The sequence below is a fragment of the Chaetodon auriga genome, chromosome 10 (assembly GCF_051107435.1).
Source record: "Chaetodon auriga isolate fChaAug3 chromosome 10, fChaAug3.hap1, whole genome shotgun sequence".
Taxonomy (NCBI): domain Eukaryota; kingdom Metazoa; phylum Chordata; class Actinopteri; order Chaetodontiformes; family Chaetodontidae; genus Chaetodon; species Chaetodon auriga.
In genome coordinates this window covers 16,016,434-16,035,718 of record NC_135083.1, presented here as the reverse complement: position 1 = coordinate 16,035,718, position 19,285 = coordinate 16,016,434, and the positions used below count along the sequence as shown (strand labels likewise).

Genomic DNA, 19,285 nt, shown 5'->3' with positions numbered 1-19,285 from the left:
CATAATGGTGGCAGCCTTGCAAGTGGTGCAAGTCTTTTTCTTGTTTTGCACATAATGTTACAGTCATGTCTTTGTGAATTCCCACGCTTCAAAGCCCCACCTTGTTGTCTCCACCACCTCGACAGTGAGCAGAGATATGCACGCCTGTCTTCTTTGTAGAATATTATGCTTATGCTAATCAACTGAGGATTTACTTTTCATCTGTCATGGATGATTTCCTCGGAAGGAAAACAATCAACAGTCTTCTGCTTTGGACAAAGAAAACCATTTCCTGAGTTTTCAAGTATTTCTACGACAAAATATCTGAGAAACATTCAGCATACGTATGTAAGCAAAGATCTTAAGAGTTTGTAATTGTGCACTAGATCATACTGCTCTCACAATAATCTAGATATATTAATGCATGCAGCCAAAACATGGTGAGGGCATCAACTTATATGTGGCGGTGCCAGTTAGCTGTGAAGATAGAGGATTCACTGTCAATCAAATTCTGGATTGGATTCTGAATTGAAGTGATGCACTATGGGTACGCACCCATGCGCACCTGTTTTGTCTGCTTTTAGCTGTGTTAGAGCTTTGGCTGCACATGAGCTGTTGAACAAACACTGAAACAATTTATGTTAATGTACACTGCCCCATGTGAATAAAGACCAGACCAGGCTTCAAGCAGAAATAAGACCATTATGCCGACATGAAATCCACTTCAGTATGAGGAAGACTTGTCCATCAAGGTCATTGATCCTGTGGTGCTGGAGGCCAACGTCCAGCCACAGAGGACACCCACATCTGTTGAATCTTATGTAGACAAACACCTTCGCTTTCGCGTGGACTAGATCACGGAAACAGTAGGTCAGAGCAAATTAGATTAATGATGTTGTTCTTTTTGACTGAACCTTTGCCGGCAGACCTGCGCCCCAAAGCAGGAGACTCATTTAGAAACCCATTAAAGTAACAAAAGTGGAATATAAAATTTCCACCCCAGACGCATTGGTATTTAAGGGGCTTTTCAGATGAAATGTTACGAAATGCTGCTAGATTATCATATTATACAATATTACACTTAGCGGCACTAAAAGATAAGCTGCAAACAATGCACATAAAAGCGCTGTTTAATGTGCTTTGCCAAGGCAACGGGATATGAAAGAAAAACAAAGTCCTTTGGAGAATACTGCACTTGAATAATTTTGCACTGCCTTTGAGTCATAATTGTTGTTAAAAGCTGCTCATGAAACACATTTGGTATAGATGGTATTTATTAAAGTGATTCTGAACAAACTGAGGGTGATGAAGAGGATTTATTTTCAATTTTACCTTCTAGGTTTTTTGCATAATTGCATTGGGATAATTATTCAAATATCTTCATATTCATTCTGGAGGCAAATTTTTGAATGAGTTTATTAAGTATCCACAGTTTCTCTGTTTTCTATTATGAAAGTAATGTGGTGTAATGCCAAGTCCCAGGGTGCATTCTGCTAATAGTATAAGATTATGCTTTGTAAGAACATTGTGAATGCAGTGTTATAGTCTGACTAAATGAATATTCTAGATTTAAAGGCATAGTTTTGGGAATATGCTTCATTGTGTTAATGGATAGATATGAAGATTGCATCAACCTTCTCATCTAACCCTCAGCAATAAAGCGAGAAATCATATTGTTGAATTATTCTTCTTCTTATTAAATTATTCCTTTATGACAGAAGAATGCTTTTCTTTTTATCGTCCCAAAAAGGTGACTTTTGGACTTTGCAACAGCAAGCTGTTCTGTAATTACGTTTGATCTGTGAAGTTGACAACATGCATAAAAGTAGGCCTGCTGCGGCGTCCTTTGATTTATCCCCATGACAACATCACAACACCGTGGACCCTCACACATGAAGACTGGCAGGTCAATTAACAACAGCTGTCTCAGCATCTTACTGTTAAGAGTTCCAGTCATCAACATATCAACTTAGAATATCTCATTATTTCTGTATACATAGTATAAACATCCTCACCGCTGCAGCCGGCTGGTGGAGAGCATCGGTAAAGATGAGAACATACTGGAGGTGGTGCAATTCAGCTATCATTTAAAACCTATCAAACGAGATCAAAATGCAGCGTGTTGACGGCGGCGCCAGGTTTTCATCACCGTTCAGTCACACGGCTCTCCGTCTCCGAAAGTGCTTTGATTCCAGGGACAAACATGGCGGTGAAGTGGTCATGCTCAGGCCATCTTGAAGCTGTAGTGCTCGCAGGCACCTGTCTCTGGTCTGTCACGGAGCTCAGCAAATGGGCCATTTTTCACTCTGCACACAGAGGAGATGTGTTCATTCCTCTGATGGCCGCTGTAAAAATGTCATTCACGCGCTAACAAAAGCCCACTTCTCCTCGGTTTGGTCTCTCAGGCAGCAGCTCATTTTCTCTCAAGTCCTCCTTACACCAACTAATAACATCCCCAGCCTACACACTTCCTTTGAATGGCCCGCCTAGTACATTCAGCAGCCTTTCATTACAATATGAATTGACAGCGAGTTGTCTTGAGATTGGAGATGGTTAACGTGGGCAGCTAAACGTTAAGCGCTCGCTCCCCGCAATCACACCTCTGGTCCATTAGTTACATTTGTCTGCGGGATATTAATAGGACACCTTGAATTGGGGTCTTGAGGCAGGTGCAGGGGGGGGAACAGGCCTGTCCTGGCTGGTGGTGATTAATGCATGAATACGCAAGCTTTATCGCCAGTCCGTCAGCCTCGGGACTGGAGAATGTCCGCGCAATTAAAGGCGGGTGGCAGACGTGAGAAAAGAGTGCAGTGCCTATCTGCAGAGCGCAGACCGAGCCGTGGAACATGGGCGGCTCGGTGAAGGTTCCAGCAACAGCGTCTATTCATTCCTTAATCACCTTCGCTACTCATTAGGGCCTTCTTTTGTTCCAGCCGTCGTCTTTGCCTGCTCTGTGCCAGCAGATAAAATATGGCAGGCTCAGACAGGAGAAGAGCTTGGGGAACCCCATTAAATGATGACAGAGAAAGGACAGAAAATGAAGAGGGAAAACGGGAGAGGTGACGCTGGAGTGGCGGAGTCACTCAGCTAAGGAAGAAGAGAGGACTTGAGGGAGAGGGGTGGTGACAGCAGTGTGAGACACAGACAGGACAGTCGGACCGTGAAGGCTAGTCATTCCTCGCCATCTTCCCTTTAGGACTGTAGGAACAGGAGAGCATTACGGTGTGTGGAGTTTTATTCCGTAACCATATAGAGTTCAGCTCATTACAGCTGTGACCACTTGAATCACGTCTACAATAATCTCCACAAACCTATGAGCTTGAACTCTGTGTGAGCGTAGAGTGCTGCCTTTGAGTGCAGAAACTGGATGTAAATCGGAGGTTTTATTCAATCATTCTGCTTCTTAATAGAGCATGGGAGCCCTCTTCCTGCTATGTACAGGTGCCAAGGTCTTCCATGAGATGAAGTCTGCTAATATTATGCCTGGTTAATGTGTTCCATTGAGAGTAAAGTTGCCCCGAGTTCTTGGATCTGTCTGAGCCTTGCAGAGGGAGAAAAAGAGAAGAGGGCTGTTAGTGCCAACAGCTGAGAACCAGAAGTAGATTCGAAATAATGGTCACACCAGTGATCATTACCGTGTTCTTACAGAGAAATACGCTGGGACATTTAAACTGCTGTCAGTGCATCCTGTACATACAGTTAAACTTCACACCTCAAACTGAAGTCAAATTAATTCGCAGTTAATAATAATTTGCGTTTGGAAATAGAAATATTACACGAGACCTGTTTTCAGTGGCACAGCAAAAACATCAACTATCAAACTAATGCGTCAAACTAGCGTCTGAATATTTCCCTCAGCTTAACAGATTATCTCTTGATCGACTGCTAAATATTTGGATCCCCACAAGCAAGAGTCTGAATTGTGTAGAAAAAAAAAAAAGCACAATGAAGTTTGCAGTTGAACTAAATTTTCCTCCACGCTCCATGAGGCAAAGCAGGCTCGGTTGCCTCTATTTTGAGGGAATAGTTTATTTTGGGAGCTGCATCCCTCTCTGACAAGGATTCTGTGTTTCATCCCCGCTGAGAAGAGGAACAACAGGGGGCTCTTGTTGACAAAGGCTGAGTCCTCCATTTAAGTTTTACTGCAGCATTGTAAAGGTTAGCATCAGACTCCCTGAGGAACGAACAGTCAGCTGGGGTCACTGAAGACATATTTCTGTTGTCTCTTTCATTCAAGAGAAGATTTCAGCCGTTTTCACGGGCAGAGAAAACTGACGTGTTGACCCAGAGGAAAGCGCTCGACAAGGCTGCATCGTTAAAACAGTTTGGAGTAAATAAAAGGATTTTAAGTTGAAGTGTGGCTAATAGTTATTTTGATTAACTGATGAATTAATGCTCAAAGTGACAGGTGAAACTGTTTCTCACAGTCAGAGTCAACTGTGTGATAATCACTCAATGATGATAATACTCATAATTCAGTGATATAAAATGCAGCACATTCTTACATTTGAGAAGCTGGACGAAGGAGGAGGAGCTGTTTTAAGTCTGACAGTAGACCCTGTTTGGCAGAGACATGGTGATTTGGATAATTCCATCATTACAAAGCCACATACAAATCATTTTTTATTTCATCACAGCAGAAGTACCTTTCCCTCAGTTCTGTGCTCGGCTTGTTAAACCGCTTATTATTGATAAAGTGAACGGAGGCAGTTTGATGGTGAGGAAAATGGAGCCGGGCCCTAAAGTGTGATAAATTCTCACCAGCGTTTTAAAAAAGAAAACGTCTCGACTGCAGTGCAGCTCATCGCTTTCTCATCAAAGCTATAGATCCGGCGAGATTTTTACAACCCAGGCCTCGCACTTCCACTGTGTCCACATAAACCTTTTCACAGACAGAAGTAACAAATACAGCGTTAATGTGAGGAAGCAGCACGGACAGAGCTGATAAAAGCCATGTGAACGACAGATTATCAACCTCAGGCTGTCTGTTATCCTGGTGGCCTAGACCACTTTAATTTGATGTTATTTACTATCTATTTACTGAAGTTATCAGGAACTCCAATTAAATGTGCAAAAAGATGCACGAGCGCTCCATATAACTCCCCTTCATTTAATTACAATCTGTAATATATGCATTGTTTTACTTCTGCAAACATATAATCTCTCGTGTTATGAGGTGGAAATAGACGACTATGTGGCAGCCAGCCACCCTTGTGGTGCGATGATATGTGAGCTTGTGTCTTTGTCAGGTAATATTCATGCTGGCATGCGCGGAAATGAGGAAAGAACAGAGGGAAGATGGAAGCAGCGAGAGGAAATGATGCTCTTATCTCAAATCCTTAATAGATCACCCCAAACATGATTTATATGACGAGCCAAAGTAAAGGTTTGGAGAAAGCTCCGCTCTCATTCTCGGTGCAGCGTGGCAGGTATTCAGGGAGCCGGAGCAACAATAGAGATTATGTTTTTGATTGTCTCTACAACTCTTCGAAATGATCAACCCCTGATATCTCATCCAGTCTTTCTCTCCACGCCGCTGCGTTTCTATCTGCTCTGTGTGTCACTGTCTGTAGTGTCTGTAAGATAAAGACTGAAAGATCAATATGAAGCACTTGGACCTTATCAGACCCAAATATTCAGTGTGTTGAAAAGGCCATTGATTCAGAGGCATGGACAGTGACCCAGAAAACATTTGAGAATACAATTACCTGCTTGATAACTCAATGTAGCTTTAAAAAAAAAAAAAAAAAAAGCCATTTTCATTGCTGTGCACTTGCACATACACACAAACGCACGTCACTGCATACATCACTACAAGGTCTGAAAGCTGGAGCAATAATAAGAACAGCAGCCTGACCGTTCTCTCTCCTTACCTCCAACATCCAATTTGTCTACCCGGGAATAGAAATCATTAAAAAATGTTTGCAGCAGAGCAAGTGATAATGATTTGTTGTTTCTTGTGTCTTAAAGCCGCATGCTTCTGCAACGATTTCAGCAAATTTAACAGCCTGTATCACAACGTTCGGCTCCAGCACGGAAGAAGCATCCATCTCTAAATAACTGTGACTCAATAAATGGGCCGTATGGATCCGAGTTGTGATTTGGATTGTTTGGACTGGATTTGCTATCATCATTAGTAGGAAATCTTTGCAGTAAAGCGTGCATCAACCAGCCAACATATTCACATTGGGCAATGATTGCTTGCAGTTATCGTATGAGATGTAACATCCCATTTATGTCACGCTGATGAAGATGATGAGAAAACATTGAAATATTTCCATTTGAATTTATAGTTCTGATGCAACAGTGTGGCTGTAAGCATTTTATGTGAAGACTTTCTGGATGCAGGAAAGAAGTGAAATTTCTGAGAATGCTAAAGTTTAAGTGAGTCAAGACAATTCAGAGTTTAGTGAGAAATCAAGTTGTCTGCTGTCTTTTGAAACTTTTCCACTTAATATTTTAGGTTCAACCTAGCTTTATTACATATACAGTAAATAAAATGTCAAGTCACACTCCAGCTCCCTCTGTAGCATATCCCCCCCCCCCCCCGCTCTCTTCCATATCAGCTCCTCCTCTCCAACCCCATGAGGCAGCCATTATAGTTTACTTGTCCCTTTGCATTTATTCCACCAAACTGTTCCCCTTCTCCCTTGGTAAGTTTCTAAATGTTGGCGAGAGCCTGTCAAGGGCACGATGCAGGGAAGATAAAACATTTTCATGAGGCTACTGGGCAGCAGCGGCTTGAAGCTAGCAGATAAGTATGTGCTGTGAATTTTTACATTATTCAAAAAAGTGACAACTGTGCACCTGGTGCCGAAGGCTGCACCGTGGGCAGGTTTGAAAAATTATACATTTGCAAGGCGTTGGGTGGCAAAGTGTTATGCACAGTTTTTAAAAAACAGCCCTCATGCGCTCTTACCAATCACTTTATGTGGGGACAGGCAGCCAGGTCATTATTTGGTGCCCTGTGAAGTCCAGCTCGGCAAGTGTGATGACTAATCTCGCCATAATGACAGTATACACCCAGACCTCGAGCCCTTCACCCAGACACATCTGTGCTCAATTAGTCTAAATAATTCAACCAGTAACAGCATCTTAGTAGGTGGGTGGTGGACTGATGGCAGAAGGAATGGGAGGAGGAGGAGGAGGAGGAGGCCAGAGAGGAGCAGAGGTTGAAGAGTGATGTGTGTGTGTGTGTGTGTGTGTGTGTGTGTGTGTGTGTGTGTGTGTGTGTGTGTGTGTGTGTGAGCAAAGCAGAATCTTAAATCCTTTCCATTTTTCTTCAAGAAGTGGCACAGTAGCATTTGGAGTGACCTTTTTGTGAATTTTACTTCGGAATCAAACTCTGCACACGTCTGCGGGCTGAACGGGGAGGACGGCAGACGTGGACTGAAGTGACAAAGTCATTTTAGCAAACGCTTTTATGTGAGCTGACCCGGAGCAATGCTTTCAATATGCATTCCCCGCGTGCCACTGGTGAGCCAGGCCAAAACTATATTAGAAACCACTGAACCCCACCAGAAATCAAATCACACTCTGGTCATAAAAATGCTAATATTTATATGCAGCAGTCTCTCAAAGTAGCAACTTTGTGTGCGCGCCTGCATGTGTTTAAGCTTGTATGCTTTCGCTACGGCGCCGTGTTCACGCTCCCCCCAGAGACAGTAGCTGTGTTGATGAATGGTAAGCTACTGTGGAGTTGGTACAGTGTAAGGAGTGAGTAGTAAAAGTTCATTATGTGCATATTGAGAGGGATGGTGTGGTGTGCCGCATTAATCATTTTGTTTCCCAAATGTCTTCATGCAGTGTGTGCATAGAGGAAAACTCGCACTGATGAGGACTTTAATGTATCATTCATTCATGCAGTTTGGGTGTACACAGGCTTTTTCTCTCTCTTTCTCATTTCGCTGTTGCTGTCTCCGTAGTCATTATAAATGTTGCAAATACATTTTACTGCTTCAGTTCTAAGGCTGTTCTACATGCTTCAACAAACATCATCCACACAAAGGGGAACATTTAAGCTAATAGAAATCAGTAAGACATATATATGGAAATGCCATTATGGTTATTATTTTTTTTAATTAATTATTTCGTATTTTTATCATTATCTTGCTTCACATGCTTATATCCAACATCACGGATGAATTCCACTGTCTGTCTATCTCAGTTGTCTTTCCGAATCCCTACGTTTCTCGTCTGTTAATCCTGCTTGTCATTTGTTTTTTGTTGCAGATCCCTCTTCCCAGCCCAGGCAGAAGCCGCCAGCCACTGACCTCTGCTACAAGACTGAAATCAGCAGTTTAATGGACTTCAACTCTCCGGATGCTTCCCTGGACAAAGGTTAGACCTGATCAGCTCTGTTAAACCACATATGTTTGACTCAAAAGTAGTTGTTTTTCCCCTGCAGTGCCACGATGGCAGGATGCTGTGGCAAAGGCACGGCATACATATGCATCCAAGAATACATCTTTACATAATACACACAGAGACATTTGTACTTGCAAATACATTTTGCCCTGAGGAAATCCACAAGAGCTTGAGATTGAGATAAAGTGCCTTTAGCAAGGGTAAACCAGGGTTTCATAATGGGGTGAGAGCAAGAGTAGCTAATAGTAGCATCCCTGCAGTCATCCTTTCCTCTCGCCTCCTGCACCAGTCACTGGAGCAATGGGCTTCCATTACACACTATTCTAGCTAACGGCTGCTAATGAACCCAGCCGGTCTGTGTTAGAAAAACATCACAAACAGCATTTCCAAATGATCACACAATAGCAAAGGCTGCTTTTTAATTTCCTCTGTGTGCACCTCGGTATTGAACCAGGAGCAGAACAATAAATTGACCACTGCTTTGTTTTGTGTCTGTGCAGTTTGTAGTCTTGCAGTGTGGCCTCTTGTTGCACGGTTGGACAGACCAGTGGGGCAGAAATTATAACTCTCACTGCAGTGTGCACAGTGATAATACGGTTAGAAAATAATAGTCCTGGCTGAAAATGTCCTAAGCACTTATTTAAATGCATAAACTGTGTTTGTAATGTAACAACTCAGTGTGGTGTAACTAAAAGTTTTATGTCATTGGATAAACATGTTGAAAAGTTAGTAGCAAATGTATTTATTGGCATTTTATTTACTTTTTACTGAAATTTATTAACGTTTTGTTAAGTTTTTGTTAAAGGTGCACTATGTTAGAAGTAATGCAATGCTGTTCAACACTGGGGTAATTTAAGTAGTTCAGTCTTCATCTTAAATAACCTCAAATTTGACTCTACTATGGCCATTAGAAATTTACGTAACGTATCTTCATCGTCTCTTGCGCCGTTTGTTTACCCTTTGTGAATGATAAACTGATGCAGAATCATCAGAAAAATGTTTCAGTTCAGTGAGCTGAGTCACAAGTTGTCTCTGTACATATTTCATGGCTCTCAGCCCGTGGAGACGGTTCTTGTGAGGACAGTCTGAATTGTTATTGCTTTTACATTTAACGCATTCATGCCCTCCAGTCTTCCTGTAAAATGATGGCACAATACCGCTCCATCCACAGTGAATGCAATCGTGCTCCAAACTCATCTGTTTTTACAGTTCTGCCGTTAGTGCCCAGTCACCATGAACCGTCCCAAAAGCAGCCTATAAATTTTAGAGTCTCTATTTATTCCCAGACTCTTGTCTAAGTGGGTGGTTGAACGGGTCTCATGCTAGCGTCATCGGCTCTCCAGACAAACACGGTTACTGTAGTTTATCTATAGTCTGTTTCCATGTTTTAGCCCTTTCATGACAAAAGCCTCTTTCAAGAAGTTGGGGTCTTGCAGAGAGAATCAAAGTAGCTAATCATGGCACCAGTACAAACGCCTCTCATGGATTGTGCATCCGGTAAGGCTGCCAGCTCCAGTATGGATCTCTAGTGTTACCCAGAGAGCCCCCAGGGTCCCTTTCCTCATTAAATGTCCTGCTGAGGGGCCTGTTTCGCTGCCAGTTCTCTCTTCTCTCCTATTAGCGTCTGTCGATGGCGCGATGATACTCAGGCTGTTCACAGTCATTGTTTGAAAGAAAGGGAGCAGTGTTGCTTGCCTTTTGGTGACTGTGGTGTGTTCATACAAAGCTATGATCATATGTGGTAATGATCTTCAGTGATGGAATTTAAGTAAGTACATTTACTCAAGTACATGTTACCAGTTTATTTCGTTATTGATTAAACTACCAGAGTACAAAGATGTTGTGATTCCACAGAATGTGAATAATTGCAAGTATTTTTGACATATAGTCAATTGAAAAAGGTACAAAGACAATATGTTTAATGTTTGACCTCATCAGCTTCATTGACTTTTGTAAATATACGACAATTTAAATCTGAATTGAACTATTTTGCATACTGATTAGTTTTGCTTTTAATATTTAAAGTACATTTTGCTGCAAATCACGTACTTTCACTTAAAGGACCATTGTGTGGGATTCAAGGGTATCTATTGGCAGAAACTGAATGTGATATTCATACATGTGTTTTCATCAGTGTATAATCACCAGAAAAATATGAATCATTGTGCTTTCATTATCTTGAAATGAGCTTTTTATATCTACAGAAGGAGCGGGTCCTCTTTCACAGACACCGCCATGTTTCTACAGTAGCCCAGAACAGACAGACCAAGCACTCGCTCTGTGGTATTACTATTTTTACTTGAGTAAAAGTACTTCTTCCACCACTGCTGATCTGGCATCAGCTTTTACTGCAGGTATCAGTATCCAGTTGCTAAAATTACAAGAGCATGCTGAAAGATTTAATTACACTTGTGTACATTTGCATTCATTGGGCGTCGTTTGGAGGTCAGGGGAGCAAATACTCTACTTGATGAGGTCAGTTATGTGGATTAAGTTAGTGTGGTTGTATCAGCACATGTACACGCTCTCCCTCAGCACAAACTAGCTGCTGCGTTAAGTCTGTGGTCATTTCCTGGGTGCTGTAAATGTGCAGACTCAGGAAGAACACATACGCACACTCCAGCAACCCCTGCAGTGGCCAAGGCCACGTATATCACCACAAGTTTCAACAGAATGAGAACAGGGAACTCAGGGGCTGTGTTATCAGCAAATTCATCTCAGGTCTGCAGTAAGAGAGAGACAGGGAGACAGGGAAGGAGAGGGGAAACAAACGTAAGCAGCGAACACTGTATCATTATGGAGACAGGTGCTGCTTCTGCACATTAACTGGCAATGATGTCACTAGCTGGGTGAAGCTTGGCTCATGGGCTTGTTTAAATAGGAAGGTCGGTGCAGAGAGGTCAAACAGGGCGTCCAGGAAAAGATGGACGTAGGAGGGAGGGAGAGACAAAGAAGGAGAGGGCAAAATAAGTGGAAAAAGTAGGAGGAGGAGGAGGAGGACAAGGTGAAAGACTGCATAAGGACAGTGTCGCCTACAAATGTATTCTGATTAACAAGAGAAAATCATACGGCAGAGGGGGGAGTAGAGAGACACAGAAATGAACAAAAGAACAATAAAGAAAGGGAGAACGTTAGGGTGTGTGTGTGTGTGGGGGGGGGGGGGGGGGTGTATGTGTGGAGTGGTCTCTGCTGAGCACTTTCATTTTTCTCATGTGCTGACACTTTCCAAAACGCCTGCCCCCACCGAAGTCCTCTCATAGCCACTGGGAGAGTGGCACTTAAATTGCCTCCAGCAACAATATCTCGGCCTCTCCACTGTAATTTACACACATTAGAAAGAGCTGCTCAGAAATGCTCAGGCACAATGGCTGTAGTTAGACTCGTTAGGAATGTGACTCATTTAATTACACTAGAATGCAATAACTGGATATTGTTTGCGTTGTCGCCTTCACAATCAGGTTCGGAGGCAATCACGCTGACGTTGCGATCAAAATCCTGCAGAGTATTGACATAATCCAGGCAGACTCGTACGAAGGTAGAGAAAAGGTAATGCAGTTTGCATTGGACTTAATAATCACAGACACGTGGAGAGAGTTTCACGCTGTGGATCCACAGGACACGTGATTTCATGAACAAATGGTGCCACAACATTGATTGACAAAGGGGTTTTCTGTGTGCATGTGTTTCCTCTGGCCTTTCCTCTCCTGACAAAGGATCTCATTATCTGCAGTCTTTGTCACTTTCTAATGGATTCATTAAAGAGGGGCTGCTGCCGAGTGGAACTCAAAGGTCACAAAGTCGAAAAGTTACATTTCAGGACTTAATATGAGCACTCAAGTTGTTTTTGTCTTTTCTCTTAGGCTGCATACACCATTAAGGTATATATATAGTACATGAATATGCCTTGCATTTAACTGTGCCGCGCACTGCATAATGGTCTAAATTTAGATATGGAGCCTTGCTGTTCAATTAGTCAATCAATCATTAATATGCTCTTTCAACTTTCATACTAGAAGTGCAGGTCTAAAAATATGTCTGAGCAGTGTAGCGCTCGCTAAGTGTTTTCATTCATTTCATCGCAGCGACGCTTGCTTAGCACTGTGCACCGCTGCACGGTTCAATGTGTGTGATGTGTACGATCAGTGCATCCGATATTGCCGGGTCTCAGACCGTCTGAAATTTTTGCTGTAAGCACATCACTTGCTCTTTAGTAGATGGACCAGAAACAGCAAATGTGCATTCAGTGACCTTCATCTGATCGCACAGCAGGCCTTTAACCTGCTGCTGAAAGTATCACCAAGTCATGCCAACTGTATTTTGAAGCACAAAAGTGATGTCAAATACTCTATATATTTATATAAATACACTTTTTACGTGTATGTTTTATGCATTTGAAAGTATTGCATTAAAGTTGTGTTAAATTGACACCACCAGGCTGTACTTAGTGTATTAGTGTATGTTTTACAGGTAATGCATTAATAGTATATGAATAGTGCAATATTATTGGAAATAGACTATTTAAATATTTCCAAACCAGAGGAACCTGACCCCAAGAACATCCTGTTGCACACCACTGGTTAGAGAAGCTCTAATGAAGCAGGAGGCTTTTTAGGACCTGGTTCCATGCCAACTCTGTCCTGGTGGTGAAGTGTGGGCCAGCTTTTAGTCTCACAGGAGTACTGGAAGGAGTTTGCCCATGCAGTACATGTGTTTGAAGACTTGGACAAGACTTTTTAAGTATGTCCCGTTGGGTGTCTGTGGTTGTACTCGGACCATTAATCTGACAAATCCTGTCCTTGTGTACCTAGAGTGAGAGCTGTGGGCGTTGTGCTTTGGCAGGGTTTGCATTTCTGCTTATTGTAAGTGAAGGAGTTCTGTTGGGTTCACTGGCTCGTGACCTTCACTCTGCATTGGATCGGTCTGTACTGCAATCAGCACTTCCAAATCTAAGACTATGGTGCATGGATGGAGCATGAGATTAAAATATGCGCGGTTTTGGCAGGGACATGGGCATTGTACCGCACCGATGTGGTGAAGTCAATCTCAATTTAGCAGTTTGTCTTCGTTACAGCCCTCATCTGTGGTCATCCAAGCAGAAATGCACTTGCTTTGCAGGGTGTCTGGGCTCAGCCTGAGGAGATCAGACATCCAGACTACAGACAAAGCTCCTGCACCACTGCTTCTTTTAATCAATGCACTAAAGAACTACTCAAATACACGTGTCATAGTATGATGCTTTTCCAAAATGTAACACTGTGGATGAAACACTTCTCCGTGTATACTCTCTGTCACTTTATGTATTGTGTTTGTTTTGCAATCTAAGAAACCATTCCAGATTTTTCACTTGACACCTGCACCTCATTAGGTTTTGGATTTACACCCTGGTGCAGCACTACGCCGAGGTGTTACTCGAGGTGTATTTGCTATTTCTGAATTCCACCTTGGGAGTTTTGACACAAGGCAAACAGCCAACTGGTACAACCGGTCAAAGGCTGTAATACCTTCTGCCTGTCCTTCAGATGTTCAAATGTCCTGTTCAAAAGGCCCACAGGCAGCTCATCTGAGCTGGTGTCTGGCAGTAGTGAACTGGCAGCGGAGGCGATGATGGAGAAAGACAGCGGTTGTCGGAGCTGAGAGGCACCTGGTGGCTAGAGGCTCCTTCTCACTGATTACCAAACGTGAAGGTTGGAGGGTGGAAGAATAGAGATGCAAATAACAATGAGTTAGAGGAAAGAAAGAGCTGCAACGTTTTCGAGTCACATCAATGTTATAAGGTTGCATACCCTAAGGTGTCATTTCAAACAAAAGACTTAGAGTTGACATTTTTACGTTGACCCACCCTCCACATATATGTGCTTTGCCTGAAGAGAGGGTGTGGTGTGAAGAAGGCTGCGGGAGAGGACGTGACATCCTCTTAAAGGTCAGAACAAACCTGGGACCTTCACATTCCTTTTTAAACCCCTGCTGTTTACCCTGTTAGGTAAAGTCTGCACTGACATGCCATAGCTTAAAAACACAGTCGTCAGCAGTCTCTGTGGTTTTAGTACTTGTGTAACAGCTTCAGATCGACAGTACTGCAGCAAAACACAGAAGCGTTATCAGCTTCATGTACTCAAAAGTGAAAGTACTCATTATGGAGATTGGCTCATAATTTTTTCTTGTTCTTTAATTAACACTAATGAATCTCACTTTAACTGTGAGTACACTGTGGAAGATATTTTATGTATTGTTCAGACTGCACGTTTATAACTTCTAAGTGAAATAAATATAATCCAGTAAAAAGTACAATGTCTGACTCTTGTTGTAGAGTAGAGGTATAAAGTGTCATAAGATGCACTTTGTTACTTTCCACCACTGATCTCATCACTGGTACCTATAGCAACACACCCACACCAATGTGACCCTTTTTTTTATTTATCCGCAGCAGTGTGTGTGTTTTAAAGGGCCTGATTCCACAATAGGCACAATATGAACATCCAGATTGACGGTGTGTCGATGTGTTAGAATGTAAATCAGCTCTGAATCATTCAGAGCAGGAAAGTGGTTTGCCATTGACGGCTGAGGGAAAACACCTGCTTCGACTTCACCCATTGTGGCTAGAAGTGCCGCCTGCTTAAAAAATTCCTGCAACGGAGAACATTACAGCAGTTTTCTGTCATGTGTGATCCAGAGATGGTTTAACCTTCACAGTGTCTCACAATGAGTCAGACTCAGAAGGCGACATTTCCCTCAATCATTTTTATAGTGTATTTAATATTAAGTCTCTGTTCAGACCACTTTTCCTTTCTACTGTGTCATCTTCACAGTTCGCTGGCTATTTTTGTCTCTGCTAGTTCACTCTGATTGGCTCACTGATCTTTTGTACAGGCTTGGTTCAAGGTTTTGCAGAGCAAGCTGCAGCGCTGGAGAAAATCACGGGAACAGGAAAACGTGAAAAGTGTAAATTTATGAGGAGGGGGTGTCCATTAACGCGTGCATTGTGTGTTGTAATGGAGGGCAGTTAGGCGGTGCTGAAGACAGGCATTGAAAAAAATGGACACCACCTTGATAAAAAGTAGCCCATCTGCATCCGCGCCCATGCACACACTTCAATGTAATGCCATGCGTGCCACAGAAAGCTAATTTCCTGTTGTGTTTTGGTCCCTTTGGTGTGATTTGATGCTGTCTTAATGTAGTGTAAATAGCAAGCGTGTGCCAAGTACATTCTTTTAATTAGGAAACCCAACAGGCCTGCTGATTAGCACTTTATCTTCATAAGTGTCTGGGCCTGAGCTGTAGCTGGACCACTTCCTAGTTACCTTACACTCTAGCTAGCATGTCCCAACAGGTCTGGAGCAAGAAGAGTGTAATTAATATGTTGTAGTCTGCCATCTACTGCGCTCACAAAGATTGTTTCGTTAATGAGGTCCGTGTACGTTGCTTGTAAGTTGCTGTATTAGTTAAATATCCAAGCTTTTTCATTCTTGCACAGCTGGGAGCTCAGAAGCCCAGAATGATAATTATGGTGGTATCCTGCTAGCATGACCTCATTTTAGATGGTAAAGCCCCCCATGTCATAAAATTAGCTTCTTCCTGGTCGTCCGGCATTTAGAGAACTGCCCTGCAGTCCTTTCTCGTGCACTCCAGCAGACTACTTCAGCAGCACGATTCTTTAAATAATTTTTACAACCCAAAGCTTCACATGATAAATGACATGGTTATATTTTTTCACAGATTCTCTATCTGAGTCTCTTTTCTCCAGGATGGGGAAAGTTGCTGAGTCATCTCTCATCTTTGGATTTGTAATCTTTAAACCATTTATGGGTCGTAGGCAGAGGCACATGAGGTTCTTTATAGCCAGTATAACTACTGCAGCCTTCTCCTTCACTGGCATTAAAAGGACTTTGTTACCTTTTCATGAAATGGTCTCGTGACTATAAGAGGGAAATAACGTCCAGCAAAAATCAATGACTGGATTCCAAGTCTGCAGTACAAAGCAGCTCAGCAGCTCTCTCCCTGTCATTTGCTGAGCATCCTTGGGGGGCTATGATGATGTGAAATCATCATATACTGATACGTGCGCACATGTTCACAACGCAGAGCCTCACGTGTCATCTGGCCCCACAGAAATGTAGCTCGTAGAATATTGTGCCTGTAACTTCGGCTTCTAATCTGCTGCGTATCAGATGGGTATAGAGGAGGAGGCAGCTGAGCTACAGGCCTCCGAGGACCACAAACACCCCTTTGAGAAGGCAGTATTCAATTTCCACACTATGTCCATTATGCATAGACACAATAGACAAGAGACTACTTTCTTTAGCTGCTTTATTGTCTTAGAGAGAGGGTTGATACATTGAGTGATTAGCAAATGTCACACTCCCTTGTTGGTATAGTTGTTGATTGACTTTGAAACAACAGACATCCCGTACACTTTTGTGTGCATTGTACTGAAATGTGCACATGGCCTTTTCATGCTAGCATCAGCTATAAATCAATAAAAACTCCCATCAATGTGAATTATACAGGATCTACAGTACGTTTCCACAGTTCTGTCATTTTCTTGCAGCTACAACATGCTTTTCTGGTCACTGGATAGTCACAGGGGCTCAAATGAGCCTTGTAATTAAGCGTAGTTCAGCAGTTACTGTTGATTAATTAATAGATAAATTGACACAAATTTAAGAGTTTAATTAAATTCATGTCTCACCACCTGCATTGTTTTGCCACTCTGTTATGGAAGCAGCTCCTGAAAGAATATTTGCACAGGGCTGAGTCTAAAGTGGCCTTGTTGATAAATGGAGCTTGAGAGAATCTGGACTCAGCACAGGCCACCAGGAGGCCAGTGAAGGCTCCTGTTTCCACAGCAAAGTGTGGGCTCATTTTGTTTTTGCAGCAGCACACCGGCTGTGTAGCCCACATACTGAATGTAAATATAGAAGAGTTCACATATGGAGGTGCGAAGTGGGAAATTGACAAAAAAATAATAATGAATTGTTTCATTTGAATGTGACTTGGCCACGTGATGAAATATGAATTACTTATAATAGTCGTCGCTGATAATTCAGGTTGGCACACAAAGGCTCTGCTTTATTATACATTTTTACAAGGATGAAAAGAAAATAACTTCAAGACACCATTCAGTCAGTCTGCTGTTTTGCCTCTTTTATGGCCAATTCTCTATGTGCACTTCAGTTGTAGGGATTCCAGTTATGGTCTGACTCATCATTCTGCTTATTTTAAGAAGTTTTATCTTCTGTCCTTGCAGGCAGATGAATAAAGCTTCATTAATGCGTGGGCTTATCACCTTTCTTTAAAATCCAAGCTTCTTCAGTCTGACTGCTCAAACTACATGTTACTACAAGGACGGTCGATTAAAACAAGCATGCAGAGATTGTGCGAACAAATAGTGTGGCTCTCTGTCAGTGGCAGTGAAAGTCTCTGTACTTACTTTCGATGCCAATCAGAGACATTAAAAAGAAGTGATAAATCTAAAAGGCAAATATAGCTTGCATTGTAAACATCAGTTTATCACAACTTAGAAAGCAGCTGTATTCTAATCTACTAGATAACATCACCGTGTGTCCCATGGTTGTAGCTCTAAGTAGATCCATGTTACCGTTGTTTGTTCACCTTACTCAAAAATGTGGACTGGTGACCTTCAAAGAAAACAAAAAAAAGAAAGTTTTTGCTGACTCATCATAAATACATGAACAGACATCTCAGTGTTTTTCAATGCCAAGTTTTTTCCTCTGCAGTGGTCAGTTTAGTGGCACTGAAGGTTTTCATGATACCATAGGGGTTATTTTAAAGGTATGAGGTTACTGAGACCCTCAGGCAAGGCAACAGCTGGCAGACCTGTTGCTGTGCTACCTGCCGGCGTTAGACTGCACACACATCAGCGCTCACCTGCATGTAAGCCCACGCCTACGCCAGGCTCCTCCCCTCCTCCCCGCGTGTGTGTGTTTGAGTAATGTGGGAAAATCCTGGTGACAGCCTCGCTGAGCTCCTCCTCCTCCTCCTCACCTAGTAAACCATTTGAGCTGAGGGGGAGGGGCTGAATGTACTGTATCATTGAACCTGTGGGAGCCGCTTTGAACAGGTACACTCAGAGAGCGAAAGACGCAGCGGTAGCCCCTGGATGCATTTCCTGGAGTCAACTGAGCCTGATTATAGTCGGAAAAAAAAAACAAAAAAAAACAATGGTCGAGGTTTGAGTGAGGACCGGTTGAGAAAGGAGGCTTTTTGGATTTTGTCTTTGCGTCTGTCCTGAAAGTCTCTGGCACACACCTGACATATCCTGGAATCCTCTGGAAAATTCCCCTCAGAGGAGGGGATGAAGTCAGATGGGGAGCAAGGAAAGTCTGGTGAGTGAGTGGAAATGACAAGTGCAGGTGCCTTATTAGACAACAGCCTGATGTGAGCTTCAGTCCTGTACTTTGGAAGGTGTTGCAGTGAAAAGGAGACGGTGGCTTGTTCAGTGTCTTTCGGGACTAAAGATCCCAGGAGGGGAGACACTGCATGTCTGCTGTTTGGCTTGAGGAGCAACATGTTCATGTGTTGGCAGCTGTCACGTTGGCTCGTGAGTCACCCAGTCAGTCACCTGTTTTGGTGCTGAGCCGTTGGGAGACTTTCCCCTGCGCTGACCTCAGAGTAGTTGTTATTGTTTGAACATGAGGGCAGGGACTCCGCCATTAATTGATTATTCTGCAGTCAGTGTCTTTAATATTAGTTAGACATTCAACTCTTTTTCCCTGCAAACTTGCAAAGAATGAGCTGGTAGAGATCTGTGTTTTCTTGCATGTGCAGACATACGGCTGTTAACCTTTGACCTATTGAATAAAAACATCAAAAATATGGCCATGATTCACACTTTTCTGCTTCGGGACAGAGGTGTCACGGTGCTGTCTGTCTGAGTTGCTATCTGTCAGTGACTGGAACACAGTCTTGGGGACACTGACGT

General features: G+C 42.7%; 1 protein-coding gene across 5 annotated transcripts in view; it reads left to right on the top strand.

Moving 5' to 3' along the window:
• Positions 1 to 19,285, top strand: part of LOC143326770 (kazrin-like) — a 153,595-nt gene that overhangs the window by 98,248 nt on the left and 36,062 nt on the right. For all 5 annotated transcript variants that reach the window (XR_013077707.1, XR_013077708.1, XM_076740633.1 and 2 more), the window contains exon 4: positions 8,212 to 8,319. Coding sequence is in view for 3 of the 5 variants with exons in the window: in XM_076740633.1 (XP_076596748.1) it covers positions 8,212 to 8,319 (108 nt within the window). In the remaining 2 variants the exon portion in view is untranslated. The remainder of the gene's footprint in view (positions 1 to 8,211; positions 8,320 to 19,285) is intronic.